Source organism: Ceratosolen solmsi, unplaced genomic scaffold (genome assembly GCF_000503995.2).
Source record: "Ceratosolen solmsi marchali unplaced genomic scaffold, CerSol_1.0 scaffold13, whole genome shotgun sequence".
Taxonomy (NCBI): Eukaryota; Metazoa; Arthropoda; class Insecta; order Hymenoptera; family Agaonidae; genus Ceratosolen; species Ceratosolen solmsi.
In genome coordinates, this window is record NW_011948418.1 from 2,287,575 (window position 1) to 2,314,791 (window position 27,217).

Consider the following 27,217-nt stretch of genomic DNA (forward strand, 5'->3'; position numbering starts at 1 on the left):
GAACCGGACGCATTCGACGGAGGGCATCGCCTCGAAACTCTCGCTCGAGTTGAAGAAACGTTATCTACTGGGCGGCTCCGGCTTCGGTGGCTCGGTTGTCAAGTCCGTATCCACGTCGAACGTCGACACGCGGTTGCGCAACCTCAGCGATGCCATCTCGCAGCACCAGAAACTCTTGAATCCAGCACACGAGCCCAGTCCCACGATGCAGGCTTTCCTCCAGGGCACCAATAAATTAAGAGGAAGTGGCCAGCAGTCCCCGTCACCACTCTCGCCGTCGACCATCTTCGGCTCCCCCTCGCCCGTCAAGGCCTTCCCGTTCGATAAGAGAACCAGCGCGGGAATAGAAGTCGTGGTCGGTCAGTAGACATGGTTCCAGTACGCCATGATGGTTTCTTAAATCAACTTACCACGTATGATGTCACGAGAGTTAATAAAGCATTTTATTTTATTTTTCTTTTAGCTAATGCGAATAGCGCAAAAACCATCCAGTTGCCAGACCTCATAAAGGAATCGAGCAACCTACAAAAACCAATATTCGACTCGCCGTCCAAATTAGCCGCCCATAAATGTAAATCGCCGACCGTCCTATCGGCGGAAGCCAATCAGGAGCCTGATATAGCCATCCTAAATATCGAAACGCCAACGCCGACGGAGGAAGCGAAGCACGTATCGGAAGCAACGACGCCCATTCAAGTTAACGGACAATTCACAGTCGTGGAATCCGCGGACCGAGAGAGCGACGAGCCACGGCCTAGAAGTCCTCTGCATGAAACATCGATCGTTGTCCCACAAGTGAATTGGAAGAAAAATAAGAATGACGGGGTACGCGAGGACGAGGACGAGAGCAGCGAGGATGAGGATGAGATCGACAGTGACTCGCTGTCAACCAGCGATGACGACGATGCGCAACCGATCTTGCACCGAAAAGCTGCGACGAGTCTCTCACCACCAAGATTGCAAATACATAGTACGGATGGGGATCTATTGCTGGACGAGGAGGTCGAGCGACGTCACGAAGACGCGATGAATTTTGAGCCAGACTCGATCGAGTGTACGTACGTCCTCGAGGATGCCAACGGGATCGAGGCTAAAGCAGCGGTGCCATCAATAGCGATTGTGGCGCCAGCAACCGCCACTGATATCGACACCGTAAGCAATAACATGAGGCAGTTACAACTCCAGGAACACGCGTCGAGCCAACGGAACATTAACGGTCGGAGCAGCGCAACCTCCCTTGCCTCTCGTCGCTCCAGCAAGAACGACGACTCCGAGGACAATGACCTAACCACGGCCGCTTACACGGAGACCGAGTTCTCGGAATGGGCAAAGGACGGGGATGACCTTGTATCGGAGGATCTGAGGGACGTCGAGTACAATATGAATTCGGAGTTCCGAGAGAAGAGCAAGAGGTTCTTCGACGGCAGAGGCGCCGCCGGCATGGCCAATGGCGAGGATCTAACTGACGTCGAGCTCGACTACTCCCAGGAGGAGCTCGAAGCCGAGAGGGCGAGCGCCCATTATCCGACTACGATAGCCTCGAAGCTGCTGGCCAACGGCGAGGATATCGGATACATGGACACGGATAATGATAGTCTGCTGGAGGAGGACAGTCTTAAGGAGCCGTGGAAGCCAAAGAATCGGGGTTACATCGAGTTTGTGAGCTTCAAGGCGCCGACGTCGACTGTCGCGGCTTGCGTCGCACCGATCGCCCGCTCGGAGCTCGAATATGACGAATCGTCGGATGCGCAGACACCGTGCTGCGATGACGGCAACGCGAACGTCATTGAGTTCGATCCGGTAACGATAGACGACGTCCGGGATCGGCTGAGGCTCAATATGAAGACGTCGATGCTGCCATGCGAGATTAAAGTGACGGGGTGCGAGGAGCGAAGTCAGCTGCGGGATGCGGCAGTGGTCGAGGTCGTCAACAAAGAGCTGATGTGCATGTCGATGGACGAGGATAGTCTGATAATGGTTGAGGCAGCGGAGGACACGACGACTAGCGAGGTGGTCACTGTTTTGGCGAGTCCGGTTAAGCCAGAGGACATTAGACACGCGGAATGTGTCGAGGAGGAGGATACGCAAAGCGAGCCAACAAAGACACCGGAATTACGTAAGTCGACTCGACCTGCTCTATTTCCGTCTGACGAAACGGCAGCCATCCCCCCCTCCTCCTCCTCCCCCCCGCCCCTACCAACCACTCACCGATCCTCCACCACTTACTCATTACCATTTTCTGCGATTATTAGGATTGTATAGTTAATGGCAACAAATGTAATCATACGAGTATCATATGCTTTGGCGAAATTCATTTTATCGACGCATTGGGATTACAGGGAATGATAAAGGCGGTGACTCTCCTTGACGACACGAAACTGTAATTACAATTATTAAAGTATATAATTATCAACACAATTTTACGTAACGATGCACTGACTTTCAATATATTTATTGTGGCTGTATGCTTTGTGTCTCATATCACACCATATCCGCCGACACATCACACACTTTCTCATTTTATGCAAATATACTTTATGATTTAAGAACGAATGAGAGAGAGAGAGAGAGAGAGAGAGAGAGAGAAGAACGATAGAAAAAACCATTAGAATCGTTCGAGATTTTGGCTACGATTTGACTCGTTTGTAAGGATTCCTTGTCGATTCGAATTTTTGTATTGATCGAGTAATGCAAACTTTCTTTATAAATGCGATCACGATAAGATAACATGAAATTATCTCTTTTTAATGTACAATCGCGTTCATTCATTAAAATCTTCATCGATTAAATGTTTAAATTAAATTACAAAATGTTTTACTTTTCTAAATTTCTAACTTTCACTTCTTTGTAATTGCATGCTTTTTAAATCTCATTCGATACACGGTGCTGCAAAGAATTTGTTTTATTATAATTTTATTACGAAAACAGTGAGTCCCTTGATATATATTCGATATGGACTAGCTGGACATAACGAGCCGATCTAGCAAATAATATTAATTAGGTAATTGTAATGCGAGAATCCTCGTTTAAATAAAATGAGCCAAAGAAAGGAATTTGTAGCTCAAGCACAAATTTCTTATTAACAGATCTCGCTCGCGCAAAATACGTAATTGAAAAGCCCACCCAAGAGTCTCATTCATTCTCGATAAATGTTTTGGTAAAATTAATAAATTAATGCAAAGCCGAAGAAAATATTGTCGGCAACGCGCTACGCACTAAAGCGCAAAAAGTAAATTAACATTTGAAAGCCCGAGTAAGGATTGCGCAAAACAGTTACGTAAGAGAGCGATTCGTTTGTGTAGCTCGAACTCCGGAAGGGAGCTCGAAGCTCAACGAGGACGCCAATAGCCCGGATTATCTGGAATACGTGAAGCGACTGCAGTCGCGCATCGCCGAGTTCAGCAACGTCAAGGACTCGATCGACGTGCGCAAGTCAAAGCGCAAGGGCACGAGGTCCGGACCGCCCCAGCAGCAACAGCGACCGGCCGAGGACGTGGCCATCGAGGCTAACAGCACGAAGGAGCCCGAACCACTCGGCAGTGGCCTCAACTCACCCGCGACCTCCCGCAAACTCGAGGAAATCACGCGCGAGCGCTCGAAACAGAAGACGCTCATCCAGGATCTCCTCATGGACAAGCTCGAGGCGCACAAGCAGAGGTCCGCCGAGAAGAAGGCCAAGAGGGCCGCGAGAACGGCTTCCTTCAAGAATCCCACGGCCTCCCTCAAGCCCGTGCCTTGTCCCATTGTCAGGCCTGCCACACCACCGCCACTTACATCAGGTTCGTTCGTTAATTAGTTTTCAGTCCTCGCTCTCCCCCCCTCCCTTCAACGCCCATGGCAAGTAGACTCGCCCGGTACTGCCAAGTTCACATTTACTCAACACTGTACTAAAGTATGGCTACCCCCATAGATCCGGGGATAGTGGCGACAGACGGCACAGCAATCGGCGTCGAGCCGAGGCTCGGAATCCCCGTGGCGCCGCCTCGTCTCAAGCACGAGGAGGCCCGGCAGGACGCTCGGCAGCGGGCCCGGCTGATGAGCGACGAGGATCTGGGCCTTAGTCCCGAGGACAGGATGAGGGAGTTGCGCGCGAAGCTCGCGAGGCGGCAGCTCAAGACGGAGACGGACTCGGAGCCGACGGCACCGACGGCCGTCAAGAGGTGCCTTCGGGGCAGCTTCGGGCTACCTCGCTGCTCGTCGGCTAAACTCCAGACGAGCAAGAGCACCGATAGCGTCACGGCATCGGAGCTCCGTAAGGACGAGCGCGGGGTCACCGCTAAGAGCCTCGACGAGCTCCTCGGTCGGGACGATCGGCCGGTACACAAGCGGGACAAGAGCAAACGGTCCAAGGAACCGGACAGGCGCCGCAGCATTATCCAGGCCGTCTCGGACTTCTTCAAGAGAAAGGACTCCCTTTCACCGCCGGCCAACGCCAAGGATACCACGAGGCTCTCAATGTTCCGACTGACGCCCAAAGTCAAGGACAAGGCCAAGGTAAGAGGCGAGACGGCTAAACCATCCGGACGCCCTGGTGATCAGCGCGCCACCCTTTCTCACTCTGTCTGTCTCTCTCTCTCTCTCTCTCTCTCTCTCTCTTCTCTTCTCTTCTCTTCTCTGTTCTCTCTCTCTCTCTCTCTCTATTTATATAAATATATATATAGACCCCGCAGCCTCCAAGCCTCGGGTAGAGACTCCGAGCGCAAGTAATTATGCATCTCGATTAAGCACCAGGTAGCTGCAGGAGTTGTATCAGCCAATCTCGTCCCCGGATTTTTAGGACAATTTCCATCTCGCGATGCTCACGATACGTAGGATCGATATCCGTTGTAATAATAATCGAGGGCCGTTTATCTTATTATTTGACGATTTAATAGGAGAATTTTGCTTATAAACTTTGGTAGTTAATTGCTTGGCTTCTTATAAGAACGAAGAAGCTTTAAGCTTAAGTGTTTAATATGCAGAACATAAGCTTTTTATAGTTTATCGAGGCTTATTTATCTGTGCTGTCTTAATGCGTTTCTAATGTCAAGAATCTCCGATTCCCGATTAATTTTCTAATTTTCTAATTTTCTAAATACGGACACGGACCTTGTCATTCAATATTTAAATTATCGAATCCCAATTTACTCCATACGCTACTGTCGAGCGTGTCTCCTACGATCAGAGAGGATATTTTACCGTTATTATTTAAAACGAAGAATCGGATAAGAAATGTCCACTGACAACCATTTGTCAGAATAATCCTTGCATCGCGACGTCAAATATTGAACTTTCGGAATTACAAAGTTATTATTGACATTACATTTGCAGTGCGGAACGATTTGTGATTTAAAATGGTACTAACTTAATTTACGCTAATATCTACGTATGCATACGTAGTATTCTATACGTAGTATAGAAATAAAATGAAACAAAAATTAGTCAATGCTCGTAATAAAATTCTAAAGATCCTAATGTATGTACTATAAATAATTTTTAATGCATATCTCGTAATGTAATTCATTACTCGTGAAAACTTGATAAAATTGTGGGAATATCATTTAATGCTCGTTAAAATAGGGAGTATTAATCTTAATAAATAATCGTTCTATATATATATATATATATATATATATATATATGTATTGAATATTTTTTAAATTGACCAATTGACCAGATATTTCGTGTAACGTCCAATGCACACATCTCCATTTCCACATTAGACAACGTTATGGAAGCATAAACGTTCGTTTCAAATCACAAATCAATGTGCTGTACCCTTGTTTCTGAAATTACGACTAAGAGCCATTTATGGCTGAATTGAGAAGATGCGACGGAGATATGTAAAGGAATGTCCGTAGGCAAATTATAAAATAATTTTAATGTATTAATTTGCATTATATTTAATTATAATAAATAACGAGAAAGAAAAAATTGGATAAAACTTTAGTCTCTTCAAGTGTTATCATCTGTTTCTATATATTTATTGCAACGAACGGTGCTTTAATAATATTAGATAATTTGAGATAAGCATCCATTAAGTGAAAAAGAGAAAAAAATACGTGAAAACGTCGACATTCCTTAGCAGATTGCGCACTTGTTTCATACACGCAATGTTAACAAAGCGTTATATTCACCAGGGTGGATTCGCCAATTTACTAGTCCGTTTAATTTTATTTACACCGAGAAGAATGTTCATGCCGAGATTATGTTTTAACTTATTTTATCGTGTTTCAGTTGTTTAAATCGTATTCGGATGGGTCAGATGTAAGCAATTTATAATACGTAGTCGTTGAACACTTTATATTTATTTGCTCCAGTATACGTCAATGCACTATTTTTCATTGCAGGTATCTTTTTTTTGTTCAGGCTTGAATTTTGTCGTGTGTAACAAATTTGCACCACCATTCGTATATATATATATATATATATATATATATATGCGCGCCGTGCGTGTTTATGAGTATATGCGTGTGCGCGCCCGTGCGTGCCTGTATTTCTTTGCATATATATATATATATATATATATATATATATCTATACATGTACACGCGCACGCGTATATATGCATACATGCAATTTGCACATCGAAAGTATTTATAATATTGTATAGTTCATATGTATAGTTGAAGCAATAATTACCAACAAAAAGAAAAGAAATATTTTTCTTTCGTGCAACATTATTATATGCACAGTATTATTTAAATGAAAATGCAAATCACACGACGAAAAACCAATAACGCTTTTATTCTTTTGTTCAATACACGTTAACGCTTTATTTATTTCATGCTTCTTATTTTGATGTTTTATTTATGTATGCTGAATTATTAATCTCGAAAATGTAGTGGCTGTAAATTTTTCTGATACTATTCAGTTGCAATTAAAATATTGTCTCGTGCATTATTATTATAATGCACTTGGTTATATGGGCGCGTAAGGTCGTTTCAACGTCTTTGAATAATTAATGGGAAGCACAAGTAAAATCGAAATCACGTATAATCCTAACTTAAAGCTCTTCGATAAATTTATAAAATCACACGAGTATGTCAATAAATGTATCCCAACCTCCATGCACTTGAAACAATAATCAGAAAGATTTAAAATCCGATGACGTTAGGTACTTGTTTGTTTAACAGCTGTCAATCTTAACAATCTTGAATTAAAGTTGTTTACGTTTTATAGTTGAGTTTGAGCATATAACGGCCTTTTTAACCGCAAAAATTGACATTCCACTTTCGCATTACGTGAATGCATAACTGGAAATTATGTTTTTACATCGTGTGATTGTGTTTGTTTAGATGTGTAAAAACATAATAAGAGCGGCGAATGCGCGTTTGCGGTCAAAAAGGTCAACAAGCTGTTTTAAAAACTGAGCCTCGAGAGTATTAACCGCTTCGAATCTTTGCAGCTCGACAAAATCAATCCACAATTCCATAAAAGACCTAAGAGTGTGTGCGAAGGAATGCTGAATGTTGGTAGCTTTTTCATAGAAAGTCCACCGCCTGTGCCGCCACCGCCCATCAACTACATAATGCCCACCAATGTTACCGGTTCGACCATTTCCTTTCTTTTTACTTTACAATCTCGATTATACTACTCGATATTTTCATTCGTTAAATACTTTGCTCGTTACTTTTATCTTCTTTTTTTTTCTTCTTTTTTTTTTTTGCCAATACTTTATACTTTACACATTCGGTGATACCTTTAGATTAATTTGATACTCGACACGCACACTTACAATGCAACTAAATTATCGCTACGTTGCGATTTACTTTTATAAACTGTACAATATTTTCCAATTTTTTACGACAATACGACATCTTGACGAGTAGGTATTTTCCGCTCTTTAACGATATAATACAAATAATACAAATGAAAAAGATCCGCGAAAAAAAAAGAAAAAAAACGGTTTCGCGCTATCTTGATCATCGCGTTCGACGACTCTGATAACTTATAGCTCGACAATTTTTATGTCCACGTAGACGAGAGTCTGTCGGATGAGGATTCAAAGACAACTGCACTGTCGAATTCGCAATTAAACAAAAATTCCAACACGGCCGACGGCTCGTGCAATAGCATTCCAAGAAAAACGAAGACTGCCAAACGCATCGCAAGGCAAGCACAGCTGAAAAGGTGAAAAATAATTTCTCACTTTAAATATTGAACTTGTCAGTCGAGCGAGCCGTAATTATTAATTTATTTTGTATTTATCTCCATCTCACTCTGTACGTAGGTTAAGAATGGCTCAGGAGATACAGAGAAAGCTAGAAGAAACGGAAGTTAAGCAAAGAGAGCTTGAGAGCAGAGGGGTGGATGTTGAGAAAGCTTTGAGGGGAGAAGGAGGTAAGTTTTTTCCAGCTTTAATCGATGTACTTTGTGCGCTTGAAAAGCAGATAACATTTAAACATTTTAAAAGCTGCATTATAATGAAAGATCTTGTGGATTTCTTGCTTAATTATTAATTGTCGAAGCCTCGAAGCCATATTTCTCTTTGATTATTAATTTATTCTCTTATCTTCAATTACATTGCGAAAGTGCGATTGTGAATAATCGTGAGATAATTTTATGGAATTTCTAGAATGCTGTAACCGAGAGGAAGCGGATTTATTGCGAGAATGGTTCGACTTAATGCGAGAAAGAACGGAACTTCGTAGATACGAGAAAGAGCTACTGGTAAGAGCACAAGAAGTACAACTTGAAGATCGACATGACAGGTTACAGCAAGAGCTGCGCGAAAGATTAGCCGACGACGGTGAGTATATTGTGATTTCCTTTAACTTATCGTCTTACATTTATAAGCCATTGTTTGGTAGAAATTGGCCGTGCGCTATTTCCAGCAGAATATTAATGAAATATTTGGCCCTTCCAGATGACACGAAAACGAGTGCCGATGTGAAGAAAGAAGGGGAGATCCTAACGGAAATGTTAGAGATCGTGGCTAAACGTGACTCGTTAATAGCCCTTTTAGAAGAGGAGCGACAAAGGTGGCGTAAACCCTCGTGCCCGACACTCATTGCACCTACTACAATAGATGCGAATTCTTTCAGAAACGGGGATTCATGTGTCGTCTCCTTCACCTATATTTTATTGGCTATTCTAGTTGCATACTCGTTATCCTTTTATCTAACCGAGTTCCTTATCTCATTTCGCAAGGAATCTTTCCTATTTTTTTTATAACGCAAATCCAGTGCTGTAGATTGCCGTATCGTTATTTTATAAACAAAATACGATATTACTTTTTTTTTTTTATTCAATGTATTTGCTGTGAGATTACGCAAAATTAATTACCGCTTAATTACGTGATGTAGAGTAGCAAGCTTATTTGCACGCTCTATTAAAGAAAATGCATTTAAACTTTAACAACAAATTGCTTTAAGAGACGAATTATTTGATATAAAAAAAAAATATATATATATATATATGTTCATTTTTAAAGATGAAAAAAATTGTATTTTTTATAAGGATAAAGATACATTATTTTATAGCACTGCGCATGCAATATCATTTCCTTTTCACCTTTCGCATGGCTTCAATTTCACTTTTTTTTTTTCTTTTCTCTTTTTCTTTATTTGCATTTGCAACACTATCTATGTACTCCCCCCCTCCCCCCTCCCCCCTCCTCCCAAATGTTGATACTGCTTGTAATTTTTATATAGTACAAACTTAATTTTATATTGCACTTTTTACAAGAATAAGAAATAGCCTGTGACGGTTTAGTAATAAGATTAATTTGCACTTGCTTATGCTAATATATATTAGATTAGAGAAATCTTAAATGATATTTTTTGAAGGATAAGCATTCAAAAAATTTACTGCATACAATATAGAAGATATTTTACTAAATGATATTAAAATTGGAGAATATACATTTATGTATATATAAATCAATTATTATAAAGTAAAAATAATATATTTACAGTGAATAAATCTAAATAAAATTCAGGCTCAGGCATACAAGACTAGTAGATTTTTTAATTAACTGTTACGTATGTATATATCTAACATGGGTTTTACGAGGACCTCTCCTTATTTTACATAAATTTTAAGTCGATTTAATATTTTGTTTATTGGAACAGACATGAATGAAAGTATAATTCTATTAATATAACAAAATATTTTTTCTAATGTATAGAATAATTTGATGCCATTTGTAAATAATCTAATTATAAATAATCTTTAGAAGAATTCAACGAAGATAAGTTTAAACGCTAAATGATGATGAATTAATTAAACGCCTCATTTCCTTGTTAACCCACTCAATATTACGGTGTGTTAAAAAAATTTAAGTGTCATATTTTTTATTTTTTTTTATTTTAAGAATTATCGTGAATAATGATCTGTGTTTTTATTATTTAGTTAAAATACACAAAAGTATACCCCCGTAATTCCATAAGTAAAATATTATTAATAAAGAAAAAGGCATAAATTATTTTTAAATTAGTTTTTGTGCGAAAACCTATAGTACATCTGCTTTGTGTTGATTCATAACTATCAAAACATAATACCTATTCATCAGATACATTTACATGTGTTAGTGTCTTTTCGAAATATCAATAGAAAGGTGTTCTTGAGTACATAAAAAAAAAAAAAAAAAAAAAAAAAAATACGTTGTGGGCAGAGGGTATTAGGGAATACGCACGGCTTCGCTTATTTTTGCACCTCTGCACAGTGCAATTCAGAGACCCACTGGTAAGCCTGTGCTTATCACTAATAAATAAAACTTTTAATACCGTAAAGCATAAGAGTTCGTTTAACCGTGAATATAAAATGTTAATTTCAAAAGTAAATAAGAAATAATCACATCCAATCTATATAGTTTGTTAAAGGAAGGGATATTTTTACTTGAAACTAGAATTTCTTATTCAAATAATGAAAAAATTGTGATATTCTTTTCAATGTAAATTACGTTGCTGTAAAATTTGCTAGTTTTAACATATTCCTTTGTTAATCCGATTTTGAGGTCAAATATTCTTTACTGAGAAATAATTTTGTGAAAAGAATAATAAAAATTGAAATACACGTGAACATGGAATAAGTTATGAATCTTTTGTATCAATTAGAAGAAAAAAATAAAGCAAAAAATCTAAAATTCAAAACGCTTATTGAATGAATTTTTACAATAATTTTCGTCATATTGCAGACGTTATAATTCTAAATTTAAGTAGCAAAATATCCTTTTAATACGAATAATTAATAATATTAAATGACTGCATTCAATTCTTATAATGTTTTCTTTTTTAATACAGAATGCTTTAAGTTTTTGTTTGAAATTTGTATATTGTTTGAAATTTATATATTGTGCATTTTTTGCATTCTTGTTATTTAATGTTTTAAAGCGCTTTTTCCCATGATTTGCTTAGAATTTGTTGTTTTTTTTTTCCTCTCTCTCTCTCTCTCTATCTCTCTTAAATGTTACAATTATCGTATAATTATTGTTTGCGTGTTTTAGGTATCAAGACGAAGATCGAGATCTCGAGACGCAAATGCTCTCTAAAGATATAAGATTGACTTCCGTTAACAAGCGTGGCTCCAAATATTCCGTTTAATGTTTTAAGCAGTATTGCCGATAAATTCGCATCGTATGTTCGCATGTTATCTTCGTTATCACAAATTGCAAATAAAAGACTGGAATTACTTGAAGAATGAAGAAAAAATCAAATCAGTTTTGTTTATTACTCGTCTTTTCTGTTTAGTAACAAGGAGTAAGCCGTTTTTCGCGCCTCAATTTTCATCATTTTGTACAATACAATAGAAAAGATCTATGAACTGAAGAACTTTTAGAAATATTGCTCAAATAGATTGTACTATAAACGATAGTTGACGATTTATATTAAAACCGCGCGATGTGCTTATGAATATTACTGATAAAATGGTACTACGAATAATGCCAATGATATATAATAAAAATCAAATAGTGTTCTTGATGATCGAATTTAGAGATTGAATGTTCATATATTTAAATTAAATTTTTATCTCAATAGAAACGTAAATATACTACACTGTATTCTTCATAGTAAACGAGAATAGAACGTAAATATAATAATTAAATAAAAGAGAGAGAGAGAGAGAGAGAGAGAGAGAGAGTAAATATTTTTGATGGATGATGTATGCGAACGAATTAAAAATGCCTGATATGTATATTCTGTGAGTTAACAAAGCAAAAAGTCTATTTTTATGTTTGCAAAGAAAGAGACTGGTATAGTTATTTTAAAAATAACAAAGGATATTGATTGTTGTAAGGTAGAATTAAATAAGTCACTGTATAGTCAATTTTTTTACAAAAACTGTAGTTGTAAAACACGAGGTAACAATTAAGAATTATTGATTGAAATTATAAAATGTGATTCATATATTTTAAAATAAAATTTTATTCTCAAAGTATTAAGAAGAAATGTTGGTTCAGATTCAAAAGATTTACTATATTGGATATTAATGTTTTATAACACGATTAAGCATACAAAAATTAAGTAATAATATCATAAAAAATTACACACGTATGTTCAATTGTAATATATTAATCAAGAGAACTGATTCGAAAATTCACTTAACAATCAAGTTTTTATAAAATAATTTGTACGTACATAATGAAATTATATAATAGTTTTTACATTGTATTTTATCATACACTCACTTCGTAATAATTGCTACTAAGTTTCTTCTTAATTATAAATTAAATTATAATCCAATAAAATTAATGCAAAGCACTACCATATCTTTTGATATAAAATCATAATTAAGTTTAAATCGAAGCAGCGTGTATGGATTTTTAAGTGATTAATGCGAATTGTGTACGCCAACCAATCAAGTGAACTTAAATTATCTATTGGCAAGAGTGCTAAGTAGTGGTAATTAAAAATGCTCTTCTTAAATGAAAGACAATGTCGAACTTAATGAAATTTTTATGTAAATTTGTTAAATACGGAATAGACATAAATCACAAAAATGTGAGATCCGATGCAAAAACCATTCAGCGTATGGATTTATATCGACAGTTCGGTATTATATTCTATAAAGGTATATTAGTTATTATGTAATTAACTTTAATTTTTATTTTTTTAAACGTAAGCGATTTGAAAGCAGTATAAATGAATAATTAACTCAATCATGTAAAATTATATAAAAATATTTTTCCCGTTACAACGAACGATATCATATCGTTTCGTAATATTGTAATTTATAGATAATTAAACCTAGTCGAATGAATAAAAGTCAAATAGTTTTTTTTTTCTCGTAAATTAATAAAATAATCATATTTTCAGCCCAATAAAATTTAATGTGAAATTTATAAGTAAAGAGTCTCGATAATGTTTGTATTAATCGACGTTAGAGTGATACATTAGGAAATTTTCAATTTTAATCGATACGCTGGGCATGCATTTGTACATATTTATATATGATTTATATTAATTAAATATTAAATATGTATGATTTGTACAAACGTAATAGTACATAGTTACAATTTAGTTGTAAGGTCCAGACAAATTTAATGCGACTAAATGTAACTGTAAGTCCACTAACATGACGAAAATAGCCAAACATTTTACTTATGTTGCCTACCACTACGCTAATTTTAATAAATGCTTTTATATTAAAATATCCAGTATTTAGATTGATTTTTATTTATCCCATTATTCATGCAGTCGAATATATGATATTTATGCAGAAAAATGCAGACAAAAAAAGTTTTTATATGGAATAGACCTTTCGAGAAATAATAGAATATTCGCAAAAACCCATCTTTACCCGTCATTATTTTAGTTTAAGCTATTTAATTTCTTCAAATTTTCCATAAAAATTGATAAGAAATAATAATATAACATTCACATTCTTATATATATATATATATTCCGTGTTTAAAATCTTTAATATTATTCAAAATCCATATTTCATGATTCTGTATACCACAGACGAATGTAAAATTTCAAGTGTTTAACGTATTATGGAAATTAATAAAATACTGTTGTTATTTTTACTTTTGAGTTTAAAAAAGAATTGTTTATTCATTATTTATAAAACAATGTACAGGACCTATAACATATGTGCAAAGGTAAAATAAATTCATAATAATGAATCGGAATACAAAATCAATTTAATCATCAAAGTATAACATTATTTACAACATTAAATGAAACTTTAATTTCATTAAAAGAAAGTTATAGAATTTTTGCTTTCAAGAAATTATTTAGAAATTATTTTATTATCTATGTCGTGCAAAGGATTAAGTGACATTAAATAAATAATAGATAAACAATTAATATGAAATAATCCACTTTTACATTTAGATTACTTTTTATTTCAAATAAATGGTAACTTTTTAATTATAAGGCTTATTATTATAAAGCAATATTATAATTCTAATGTAAAAATTATTATAATAATTTATAAATAAAATATATTTATTGAAAGAAAATCGAAATTTTTTATTTCTGAACCCTAACAGCAAATTGTTTATGAAAAAACTTCTTTTTATAGTACTTCATTTTTAACTTCTATACCTACTAATAACCTGAAAATTATACTCGTTTTATTTATTAAATACAATCAATTTAATAATTGGCTTTTAATATCTAAAAAGGAATATTAAAAAAAAAAAATAAAAAAAAAAAAAAAAAAAAAAAAAAATAGTTAATGAATAGGAAATAGGAAAAGGTATTAGTATTTTATTACTTTTGAAAACATTGACAATGCTTTCTTTTATCTAATTTATTAAATAATTTCATGTATAGTCTATACGTTTACATCGTACAATAATTTTTGTAAACAAAATTAAATTTATATATATTTATAATTTATATATTGTTTAATCTGTTGGAATTATCTATTGTTATGATTTAGATTTTCATTTAGATTTCTACGTATTATGATTTTAAATAATCAAAATATCTTATTAGATACACAATCAATGGAATAATATTTTACGGAATTTAATCATAAATCAATTTATTAAAATTTGTCCAGTGCATTGAAAGAACATACTTTTTACAATTTTAATAATTTATAAATTAATATAACTCGTATTAAATAGTCGTCCTTAAATAGTAATGCCAGATTAATTGCGTATTAAGTAAGAAATTACTAATAATGTAAAAATGAATTAAAAACAGTATGTTATATCTTAAAAATGTAATGACATATTTATTTTAAATACATTACCAATTATTTACAAAATATATACAGATTTATGTTATATACAATAACATTATTTTTAATGATTATATTCTAAAATAACACAGGCATAATTTTGTATTTAATCCATTTTGATATCTTCTTTCTTTATTTGATCTTTTGTACTTATTATAGCTTTCGATGAACCTTTTATTCTCTTACTAATAAAATGCTTTTCTATTTTTCTAAATGGACCTTCGATCCCGATTGCAATTAATAGAGCTATGAGAAAGGAAAATATAACATCTGGCACAAAGTCCCAGAGCTGTAAAATTCAAATCAATTATACATTATTACTATAGATGAATTATATTATGAAATTCTAATATTAAAGGATAAATTTAAAGGAGCAACTTGTTAATGAGAGTTAATAAAGTGTTAAAGGTATATAAAATCTTTAAAAAATTAAAACAAAAAAGGTATATCCGGTTGACAATTTGCAAGGAATACACAGAAAATATGGGTATTTTGGTATGCTCTCGTATTTCGTAATTTATTGTACAAATTTATATATTAAAAAAAAATTAACGAAGTTAAGCAGTAATAGGAAATTATACATAATTTTTTTTTTCAATAGAAAATACAATTATATTTCAAGTTTTATTTAAAATATATAATTCATAGTCAAGGAAATACATTAAAGCCAAATATTAAAACAATAATAGAAACAATGAAATATTTTTATTAGGGGAAAAATTCTATTTATTATATCGTTATATTTCATAATTTAAACGTAGACTTTTTAAATTTTATATTATATAAAAATTTCCCTTTCTACCTAATAACATTCTTTAAATAAAAAAATTCTATACAGATGATAGGCATTATTTTGTTAAACTATTGATTTTATTGTTCAAATTTATATTGTACGTATTAGAGAATAAAAAAGCCACGTAATAAATAATTAATGTTTATAAATTATTTTAAAAACCAATGAAACTCGAATACAAGAGCCACAAGAAAATTCTAATATAATTTTTGGGAGTGAAAAAAATTACCCCAAATAATAATAATTTTGCTTTATAATGAATTCTATATACACACAACTCTTGAAATATATTTTCTCATCGATAATAACATTATTTATTTATATCAAATTCGAATAGTTTCTTCTTGAAAAATAATACCCATAAATAATTTAACCGCTTTAATTGTCCAAATATACTATGCTATATAAGTAATAAATAACATTTTTTTTTTAATATTTACCACATTACGAATCCCAAAGGTCCTTGCATTTCGTATTGTACCAATATCATAGGACTGAATAATGTTGTGCGTCAGGAACATACCATAAGTCAATCGGGCAAACGGTTGAACCCAACCCGGCGTCAAAATTTTGTAATAATAATCTGTCATAATAAAATGAAAGGTAATTGTGTTAATGAAGCGTAAAACATCGACGATAATAACAGACTTTTTTCATAATGTACTGTTTAAATGAAAATATAATCGCTCGTGGATTAATTATTAACTCGAGACAAATGCAAGTATACATTGCTCGGTAACTTTGAATTTCCGAATCAAATACGTGCGTATGTATTAATTAGTATAGTGTACGATAACGTTCGAGAGGTACACTTTTACGTTTTTATAAAGCTATTATTATTATTAACTGAACCAAAACAAATTTAAATAGCTGATTTTATTTAAATTTTTATTTCAAAACACATGCGTTAGGTGTTAAACAGCTTTAAAGGCTTCAATTCTGTTTCAATTTTACTTATTCTACTTCATTTTCCTTTTGTACATTAACAGTGACTCAATGACAATTAATCTTTCTAATTTAGACTCTTCATGTTTAATGGCTCTTTTTATATTCAAGTAATTGATAGAAATCTTCTTTATAATCAATTATCTTTATAATCAACTCGATTTCATATTGTTACGCGTGTAATCATAGACTTTAAATAGTTTGAATAATTGTTTGTTAATTAGGTATCGACAGATGGTTAAAGAAACATTTATGATTATACAATATATGGACAAAAAAAAAAAAAAAATACATTGTTAATATTTCCATTAATGCTGCTTTGTTATGAAAATATTTTCTTGGCATTTATGTGACAAAAATTATAATGATTGTAAAAATCTTTACCCATACCTTATACGAATCATGAAAAATAAATTAGTTGGCGGTATAATTTAGAGTTTAATGCACGAAAATATAGTTAAATACACGTGGCTCGGCACTGGATAAAACCTTTAAATTGATAGTATTGATAGTTGGAAGATGTGTTGAGTGAGTTTCGAAAGTAATCTATCGATTCGAGATAAAACTAGACTGTTGAATTTTAAAATCAGTGTGGATTAAATATTTACGCATTTGGATGAGATAAAGGAATATTGTGTAATTAAAATTAACAAATATTTGACGAAATTATTTTATAATCTTGTATATTCTGAATTATAGTGTCGCTGCGACTTATCAGTTAGTCCATTTGGACATATATTTATATGACCGCATAAAAACCTTAGGTGAGATAAGAAAAAAAAAAATAATAATAATAATAATGTATGTGTGCGTGCGTACGAATTATAGTATAAAGTTAATACGACGAATTTGATATTTAAGATTAAAATATAAAATTGTATCGAGAGAAAAATGAAATGCCCACGACTGTAATTGATCTTTTGAATACAAATTGCCGTTCGTACACAAACATTTTTATATTTTGACGATTGTGTATAAACGAGCAGTGAATAATTTTGTAATTAGGTCAGTTTGCGTGTATGGGCTCGCACGCGTGCATTATTAAAGCTTGTAATATGAAAATTAATCGATACACGAAAATGAATAAGAGTTGCATCATTGTAGATAAATATTAGCGTAGGACGTAAGCGCATTGATTTTCGGTAGATTTGAAGCTACTCTTTTGAATCCATTATATGAAATAGGATAGAATATCTTAAGAGCATGAAGATAAGCCTTGACGGAGCCAGCGGGTTGCCTAATATATAAGTCATGGTCATGGAGACAAAAATATATAAGTTTTTATTAATGATTTTCAAACATTATTGTTTAAAAGTAGATGCTAGTCAATAATTATATCGACTATATTGCTGAATAAATTTTGAATTATAATTATGATTCTAGTCGTTTACACGAATTTCTTTTAATTCATAAGTTTCATTGCGTGTTAAAGTGTAAAAAAAGTGGTTATAAAAACATTTTACAAATAAACTTGATTTATAAATTTGTAATTTCTTATAAACAGCTAATGATTAAATCGATAGGAGTAGGTAAAAAAAAAAAAAAAAAAAAAAAAAAAAAATTATATGAATCAACTTGTCCATACATATATAACATATTCCTCCTTTAACATTCTTCAAAAAATTATGATACGCGCACTTGATTTTTTTTGTTTTGTTTCAATCATTTAAACGTAATGGCTAATTGAGACGATTTCTCGGGCTTAAATGTGTGTCGGGGAGTGCTTCAATGCGACATTGGAAGTGAATTCGGTAATTCAAATTTTCCAAACGAGTTTTGTAAACATCGCTCGTTACAAATGCTCATTTGTAATAATGATTAATTGACGATCACGCAGCGAATGGATTTTTAATAAAGAGTAATGTTACCTAATCCATCGCCCATAGTAATGAGCAGAACGATGGAGCAGAAGCTGATTGCGAATGCGCCTCGGTGTAAACTGGCATAGAGCGCCGTCTCGAGCAACGAGGTATTTGAGTTGGGATCCAGGTATTGGAAGCCCAGTGATTGTGATGATATTCCCACTACAAATACCAGTAGCAGGAATAAGCTTTGCGACCATTTCTGTAAATGTTTAGAATGTTGTTATGAAGAGGCTCGTGCCGATTTATTATCGAAAAGTATGCCTCGTCAATTCACCTCAATGAAGTTTAAACGAAGAGAGATTAAGGCTATCGGCTGTTGTCTGTTATATATTTATTGTATTAACAGACTCTATTCAGATTAAAAGTTACGAATAATGACTAATTTGAATTTGATAATCGTACGTATCAAAATAAAGTCAATGAAATTTTTGCAATTATAAGGCAAGGCTTTTTCATTTTCAATTTGTATTGATAAAATTTTAAACTAAATTTTAATGTTTATTATGCCGAGTTTTCTCACGGAGTATATCGCTTATCAATGAAGTTACGTTTTGCTCATAACATTTGTCTTATGCGTTTATTGTGTTTTAGTTTCAAATACAAGAAAAGGTACGTATCACTGTTACAATTATCACGATCGTTTAGTCGTATAAATATTTGTCCAAAATATTCCTAAAATATTAATCATTCAATTAAAATTCAAATAAATATTCAATTAAAATTATTTACTCTTATGTATTTTTAGTATGTTACTATTGCTGTTGTTTTTATTATTATTATTATTATTATTATTATTATTATTATTATTATTATTATTATTATTATGTAGGATCGAGATTAAGAGCATAAACTTTGTTATCGCGTTAAATTTATATGGCATATTCTAAAATCTACTGTTTGGTTTGATTTGATAAATGAGAATTATAAAAGTGATATATACGAGGAATATGCGAATAAAACCTTTGCGCCATGAAATTCAGCGATAGTTAAATTTCTTTACATGATCATAATATTCTACATGGGAACATTAATAGCCAATCGATCATGAATTTCATAGAATTTTGTCTATAAGTAAATTATCGTTTCATTATATATAGAAAGGGTAATGGGATCATGGATTATATAAAATTTCATAAAAAAAAGTTTGTCTTTCTTAAACCTTGGATATTCGCCAAGAAGTATTCTCATAGTCGTACAAAATGGTGCCAGCAATAACTCCCACCAAATAAGCGGTCATGCGCATGTATGGCTTTACGTAGTAATTGACAAAGTACGGGTCCATGCTCAGATTAGTTAAGCTGTCAAAATAAAAAAGTCAAGTAATATAATGAAAGTTGTAACGTTGATATTTAGATTGATATGTTATACTGTTTCAATAAGAATAATGTGGACTCGATATAAATAGCTTTGATCTTTTGATAAATTTTCAAATGCATACATCGAAGACAATCGAATAATTAATAATAATAATAGTAATTTATATATAAATTATTTAAAGAAAAAAAAAATTTTTTTTTTACATATATCAAAGAAAAGTGAGTGAATACCACATATGATTAAATCTTCATGATAAATTTGTATTAGAAATTTCAACAGAGCATCTATACAACCTACATAATTATTTAAACATTATTTGGTATTAGATTATTAATATTGTATTGGTAACAATTTTTTTTTTTTTTTTTTTTTACTTAATTATAATATATCTGTATTAACGCTCTCAAAATTCGAATAAATTTTCAACTTATAGCCCGTAAATTTTAAAAGCAAAATAATTACTTGAAGTACCATAGTTTAAAAGTAAGCATACGCAACGATACGCGTGCCTTCATTATTGTCCAATGCCCAGGAAAATTTTCTGTTATTTTCCCAAAAATAGCTAAATTCTTTTCAAGACAGGATACATCTATTAAAGGGGGACACAACTTACTAAGGGAAACCGATGAACATTGGCTGTATTCGATTAACATAAGTAATGTAGAAAGGTATCATTATACTCATAATGGTCGCTGCTCCCAATATTAAATAACCGATTCTCCTCGGCAGCTTCCAAAATGCGAAGACGAGTACTATGTTTAAGAGGTAGCAGTGGAAGTCGACTGTAAGGTACCATGACTGGAATATGCACTGTAACATAACAATAGTATAATATTTATTTTTATATATAGTTTCCATCATGTACGGTATTATAACTAATGGCAGTATTATTATTATTATTATTATTATTATTAGATTGTTAAAAACGATGTTTCGTTTCATTAAGTTTAGTGGTATATATCGCTTATTTAGTCTAACGATATGGAATTAATAAGTCGATGTTAAGATGAAATCGATAAGCAATATAGTTTTTAGTTTAATTATTAATATAAATTATAAATTAATGCAACTATCGAAATAAGCTGATGTAACATTCTAAAGCTTTGTGAATTTTGTTATTAATGATTAAAATGTAAATTTAACACGCTAAGGCTATATATATATATATATATATATTACATTGTTACTATCAAATATTGTTATTGATTAAAAGAAAATTCGGTCAATTCATTTAATAACGTTAAGATCTCATTAAAAAAAAAAAAAAAAAAAAGCAATAAAATTAAATTAATGAAAAGTTGTAAGCCTCATATCATAATTACTCTATTTTTTTTCCTTTTTATTTTATAGCAGATTGCTTCAAGGCAAAATATATGGTTAATTATGCATTTGGTTATTTACGTGTTGTTTATAAGTTGGTGTCGTTTATAAGAAAACTCTAATAACGATAAAGGAGGAAATATATTTTGAAGGCATTAAGCCAAGTATAAATAGTCGAATAGAATTTAAGACTTATTTTCTTCAATAATTGAGAATGAAAATTAATAATACGAGATAGTATAGTAGAATAATATAGTAAAATATCGTACGTATAATGTATATGCGAGTCGTTCCCAAACTACTAATTGCATTCCAATCTACGCTAATAGCCCATCGAGCGTAAATATTATTATCTATATGAAGACTAAAGGAATCACTTAAAATCTTTAAAGAAATTTTTGTGAAAGATTATTGCAAAGTTGTTTTTCATGTACCGAGTAAAAAATTTTGGTCATTATACACGACTATATTGTAGAGCCAATAAATTTTGCTTTCATCCTGAATTGCAAAACTTTATTCATAATCAGTGTTATTTATTAATTGTCTCGATATGGTCAATGGGATTAAAGCAAAATCTCTCAAATATTTTCTAAAAAAATAGCTGACAATTAATGGACTCCTCGTAGTAGGACCCCATGCGTTTTAAAGCCAAAGTAAATATTTTCTTGTTAAATTGGCTATTAAATCGGCTCTTAATTTTACATTTTTAATTCTTACCAATTTTTCCATTGTCATGTAATTATTGAGATACAAGAGGTTCGCCCACCAAGTTGCTGCGCAATTCTTTGACTCGGCGATTATTTTCGATTGCCATTGTGGACCGGAGCCCATGTGTGGAAAGAGATATACGTGAAAGAAGACTAGAAGTGCATAGGCGGGAGTGAATCTGAAACATGTTTACCAATTAGCAATCAATGGAATTGAATAAACTGCTTGGCTTCTGTAAATCAATATGATGATTAAAGTTTCGTATGTAGTGGAATAGCTTAAGTGCAGTTGGATTATTAATTAGAAGCGATTTATTTTCCTTTTAATCGAGCAATTACCTTAGGAAACGAATAAAGGTGAGGCCGAAGAAATTCATTTTCTTGGTTTTGTCGAATTGTTTTAGGAAACCGTAGCAAGTCAAGAGACCGCCGATTGCAAAGAAACCATCGACAATAATTGGCCCATTGTGCAGTACAATGAAGGACGGGATAACATAAGTCTGCAAATAATTAATTTATTTAATAAAGCATCGATTATTATATTATGGCTATTGATTATATTTTGGGAATAGCTTGTTTGTCGCGTTGTGCATTTTTACTCAAAAGTGATTGACGAAATATTAAATTAGTTGTCTTGTTAAGCTTGTAAATACTTGGAGAACACTAATACATTGCGCTATTAGTATTCTTGGCTTAAAAGACGGAGACTACTATTTTTCTTTGTGAAATTCATTATTCTATTTTTATAAAATCCTCTCCTATGCATAATTATAGATTAATTATAGATTAATTATATGATTGTATTAATTGACGTTTATCGTAACGAATGTTTCGCATATAAGCAATAAATATAATATTATGCCTAGAATTAACAATTAATCAAAAAAGTTAGTTCATACCATTATTAATATCCGTTATTTTCACGTGGACGATTAAAAATCCTTAAAATTGAAGTTAAGTACCGATAATAATGAACAATTTGATTCGTCGAATCGACGAAACTAAAGTGTAAAATTATTATCCAATTATCTTTAATAAATATTTTCATTAATATTGTGCCTAATATTGTGCTTATACGCTTAAATTACACTTAAACAATCTTATCAATCAAATTCAGTTCGTTATCAGTTTAATATAATGTATTTTCCTAATATTTCAGAACTGCCGATTAAATTGATCTGTAATTCATATAGATTAAAATCACTGGATTTTTGAACTCACAATAATAACAAACACCGCATTTCTTCATTATTTTTCATTCCTCCGCTATCTAATTATGTCTTGCTCAAGACCTAATGTCAATCCTAATTTAATAATTCAATTTCTAATTAAGATCGAGCGATAATTTCTAATAAATACCACACAAGGCGCAGGTATATCGCAATTCAATTCGATTCACTTCATCATTTCGAAATATTAAACATTTTTCCAATCCCCAATTCACGTTTCTATCCATACGAATAATCGACCATCTTCTTGGCCATTCATGGCAATGTACAATCCATGCACAGTCGCTTGTAAATTCGCGCGAGACAAATGAAACGAAAGATGAGAGACTCACTTTCTCGAGGTGGTACTTATTGACAACGGTGTTCAGGTAATACTGCATCATCCTGTGGCCAAATATCACGAAGGTCATGGTGTAGATGCGCAGAATGTGTATGGTATCGAAGCCACGATGTTTGTAGCTGACCTCGAAGACGGTGCGGAGGTTCCTTCGGGCGGAGAAACAGAGCAGCAGTTGAAGTCCGCGCGAGACAACCGTTTCCTTCTCGTCAGCCCTCAATGTTCCGTCGTACATACTACCCGCGACGACGAGTGCAAATATAATTAGCAGCACAATGCTGAAATGAAATGGACGGGAGACTTCTTTACACATCTATTTAAATTGGCAATTTATTCGTCGTCTGGGACACACGAGTTTCGGAATTTTCTTTTCTCTTTACCGCGATCCTGCTCCTGCTCGCCTCGCTCGATTCTCCGCAGGACTCGTGCAATTCCCTCGGGCATTTTCTAATTTCAATACCGTAAACATCTATTAGCCGATTTTATTATCTTGAAAAGGGCAAATTAATAATTAAGGTACCTCGGCACTCGAAGGGAAGGTCATTTAAAAGGAAACGGATGCCCGAGTAACTACGAGTGTAACGATTTTACGATAAGAAATTGCGCGAAGACGTCGTTTGCGCTCGTTTTTTCATTCTTGAATTGACTTTGCCAAAGTAATCAGAATTATTGCTCGAAAATATACCACCCAATGGACCAAGATAATATATAAAATACGTTTTTTAAGTGTCGAGAATTATCATTGATCGTCTCGCTCTCCTCCTCAATGCACTATTCCGTCAATATAGTCGAGGTCGTTTATTGCTCTTTATTTATTTATTTATTTTCTGCTTGTAAATTATCCGCTCATGTGCCATCGAATCACGGACGACGAATTACGTTTCACGGATAAATTGGGCAACCGGCGGACTCGACTGACCAATAGACGGTGGCGCCCGTTGAAAATGGGATTTCTTCGTGACGGGCCTGGCAGTTCATCTTGTCCACGCTGGCTTTCACGATGAGGTTGTTCTTGGCGCTAAAGTCCTTGTAGGGGCCTTGCAGGGCCTTTTCAACGTCCTCCGCAGTACAGGCCGCGGGTACACAGAGGGCCATTTGCAGCAGGTAGCGCTTAGTGCGTCGGAAGTCGCCCTTTTCCTGCAACGATAATACCTTATCACGCGACTCGTCAATCATCTACTCGACCTTGGTCGCCTCCAAACGCCCATAACCGTACGGCTCGACGGCTATTTCAAATTGTCTTACTTCCAGTCTTTTCGTTCTTTACGATATCCTCGACAATATCCCAGCTACTTACCCAATAAATTCAAACGATGGAATCTCAAATTACTATTGTCTTTTTTGCAAAGTCAAACTTTTATTTGCCTAAAGGTATAGCGCTCGTTATCGCGAGACCGAGATAAACGATCACTGAGAAGCCAATAAAATCTATATTGTCCATTGAGGAAAAATGCCATCCCCTCGCCCACATCCTGCCCACTCCGTGCTTCCAGCAACGGAACGTCGGTCGACAAAAAAAATGTCGAATGTTCTCAAGACTCTAATGTAAAACGCTCTTACTCTGATAGACTCCCAGATGGAGTCGTTGGGGTCGAAATCCAGGTTGAGTTTGCCACGAAAGTCCACCGTCGTGACCCGCTGCTCGTACTTGAAGTCCACGAGACAATATCTACCATGGATATCCTTCGTCTCCATCTCCTGTCCTCGTCTGCTAAAAACTTTTGCATCGAGCCTGTAGCACTGGTCGAAGCTGCCCAAATGTACGGTCTGGCCGTCGACTATTCCGTAAGGATACTTGGCCGAGGCGTCGAACACTACGGAAATTTCGCCACCGATTAGTTAAAATAATAATTGTAGGTAACTATTATTCTCGATCGAATGGAATCGGGGGACGTTGCGCTTTATTGTTTATTGGCCTAATAGTTTTACGATGCCGTGGATAGGCTTGACTGTTAAAGTCGTAAGCTTAAAAGCGACTTGTTTCATTATCATTATCATTATTTGTTATTCTTGAAATATGCAGGCCTTTGTAACTTTATTAATAAGATTCAGTTGTATTGAGCGATTTTGCTAAAACAAGTGCCAATATGCTAGACATTTACACAGCAATTATGTGCAAATAAATAACAGGTAAACGTTCATTTTCTTGGATCTTTAAAGACTCGATTAGTGCCGAAATTTAATGTATATTTCGTTAAAAATATTATTATCATCTATTAAAAGTTCGAGCGCACTTATATTAATGTCAAATGCTCAAATACAAAAATCTTTATTTAACAATTCGGAAATTATAGTAATTAAGCTTACTATATTATTCGATAAATTTCTACGTATTTACAAATGTGTATCTATATTGCATTTTCATTTTGTTATTTTTATTTCCATTCAATATTTATATAGACGATAAATATAAATTATGTGTTTATATGTTAGAAGAGACGTTGCTTTGAAGAAACTTCAAAGTCTGCGAGTGTACGTAAATTTTTGCAGTTTAGAGAAAAAATATTATTAATAAAGAATTGAGTAACCAGTCATTTAAAATGAGACTCGTGTTGTCCTTTTTATTATTAAATTGCAGATGAAAAAATATTTATAAGCAAAATCTCTATCAAGAGTAATAATAATGAATATCGAACAATTCAAAATGCCCATTATCGTTTAAAGAATTTAAAATTTATGTAAAATTTCTAAACGCATACATAAATATTCATCAAAGTCCAGATTTTATGTATAAAATCGTACAGGCTCGTATATGCACGGACACAACTCTATAATCTCATTTCAAGGATAAATCGGTCGCTTAAATTGTGAATTTCAGGCTGCGGTCTAAACTTTTCGGGTACCCTCGCGGGAAAAAAAGTCAGAAAACTTTCTGAATACACGGCAAGTATATTTGTGCGTTTTCATATGTATAAATATTTTTCTATGAGCTCGATTACATAAGCTGCACATTGACCTTCGCGTAGGACTTGTTCGAAAAAGAGAGATTATGATTCAAGACGAGAGTCTGGGATCACTGATGACCAGTCGACGATATCGTCTCTGTGTCCATGAATGACGACCTTAAACCTAAATAGCCAAACACGAAGAGAGTAATTATAATTGCTAAGCCAAAAAAAAAAAAAAAATCCTTTTGGTTTATGTACGATTGGCAAAACTTGTAATTCTATAGACTCGAATGAAAATTTGATTCGCTTTCAAATGGAAACATCGAACATTAACCAAACTACAAACACAAGAATACAAGACAATTATCTTTGTTACTTTCTTTGTCTTATTAGATTTGCATTTAATAAACAAATCAATTTTTCTATTACAAAAAATCGATAACTTACTTTACGAAAATGTTTCTAAATAAATATTACTGGCTAATGCAAAATACTAAATTAATTTTATTGCCTAAATCACCTAATGAGATGATTAAGAAAACACGTATTTTTTTTTAATGATAAATTTCTCAAAAAATTTTTTTAATACATATTTAGAAAAAATAATAAATGATGTATACGAAGATACGAAAGAAGTAAGATAAATTGAAAAACATATTATAACCTTTTAATCTTTTTTGTAGAATAAGTAGAGAA

At 33.4% G+C, this 27,217-nt stretch overlaps 2 protein-coding genes across 2 annotated transcripts in view; one reads left to right on the forward strand and one right to left on the reverse strand.

Annotated features, from left to right (window-relative positions):
- Mical (Molecule interacting with CasL) overlaps positions 1 to 12,427 on the forward strand; it is a 40,070-nt gene extending 27,643 nt beyond the window's left edge. The window contains 10 exon segments of the mRNA XM_011497234.1: positions 1 to 359; positions 464 to 2,116; positions 3,303 to 3,779; positions 3,911 to 4,494; positions 6,217 to 6,246; positions 7,388 to 7,529; positions 7,962 to 8,112; positions 8,213 to 8,322; positions 8,558 to 8,963; positions 11,429 to 12,427. The exon segment at positions 1 to 359 is cut by the window's left edge and continues 11 nt beyond it. Of these exon segments, the coding sequence (XP_011495536.1) occupies positions 1 to 359; positions 464 to 2,116; positions 3,303 to 3,779; positions 3,911 to 4,494; positions 6,217 to 6,246; positions 7,388 to 7,529; positions 7,962 to 8,112; positions 8,213 to 8,322; positions 8,558 to 8,963; positions 11,429 to 11,525 (4,009 nt within the window). The 3' untranslated portion in view covers positions 11,526 to 12,427.
- Positions 12,428 to 15,213: 2,786 nt separating this feature from the next.
- LOC105360093 (nose resistant to fluoxetine protein 6-like) overlaps positions 15,214 to 27,217 on the reverse strand; it is a 15,789-nt gene continuing 3,785 nt past the window's right edge. Inside the window, exons 2-11 of the mRNA XM_011496882.1 lie at positions 25,194 to 25,447; positions 24,553 to 24,770; positions 23,629 to 23,911; positions 22,407 to 22,567; positions 22,078 to 22,246; positions 20,654 to 20,850; positions 19,883 to 20,021; positions 18,727 to 18,922; positions 16,354 to 16,496; positions 15,214 to 15,409 (exon numbers count right to left, since the gene is read on the reverse strand). Of these exons, the coding sequence (XP_011495184.1) occupies positions 15,227 to 15,409; positions 16,354 to 16,496; positions 18,727 to 18,922; positions 19,883 to 20,021; positions 20,654 to 20,850; positions 22,078 to 22,246; positions 22,407 to 22,567; positions 23,629 to 23,911; positions 24,553 to 24,770; positions 25,194 to 25,447 (1,943 nt within the window). The 3' untranslated portion in view covers positions 15,214 to 15,226. The remainder of the gene's footprint in view (positions 15,410 to 16,353; positions 16,497 to 18,726; positions 18,923 to 19,882; positions 20,022 to 20,653; positions 20,851 to 22,077; positions 22,247 to 22,406; positions 22,568 to 23,628; positions 23,912 to 24,552; positions 24,771 to 25,193; positions 25,448 to 27,217) is intronic.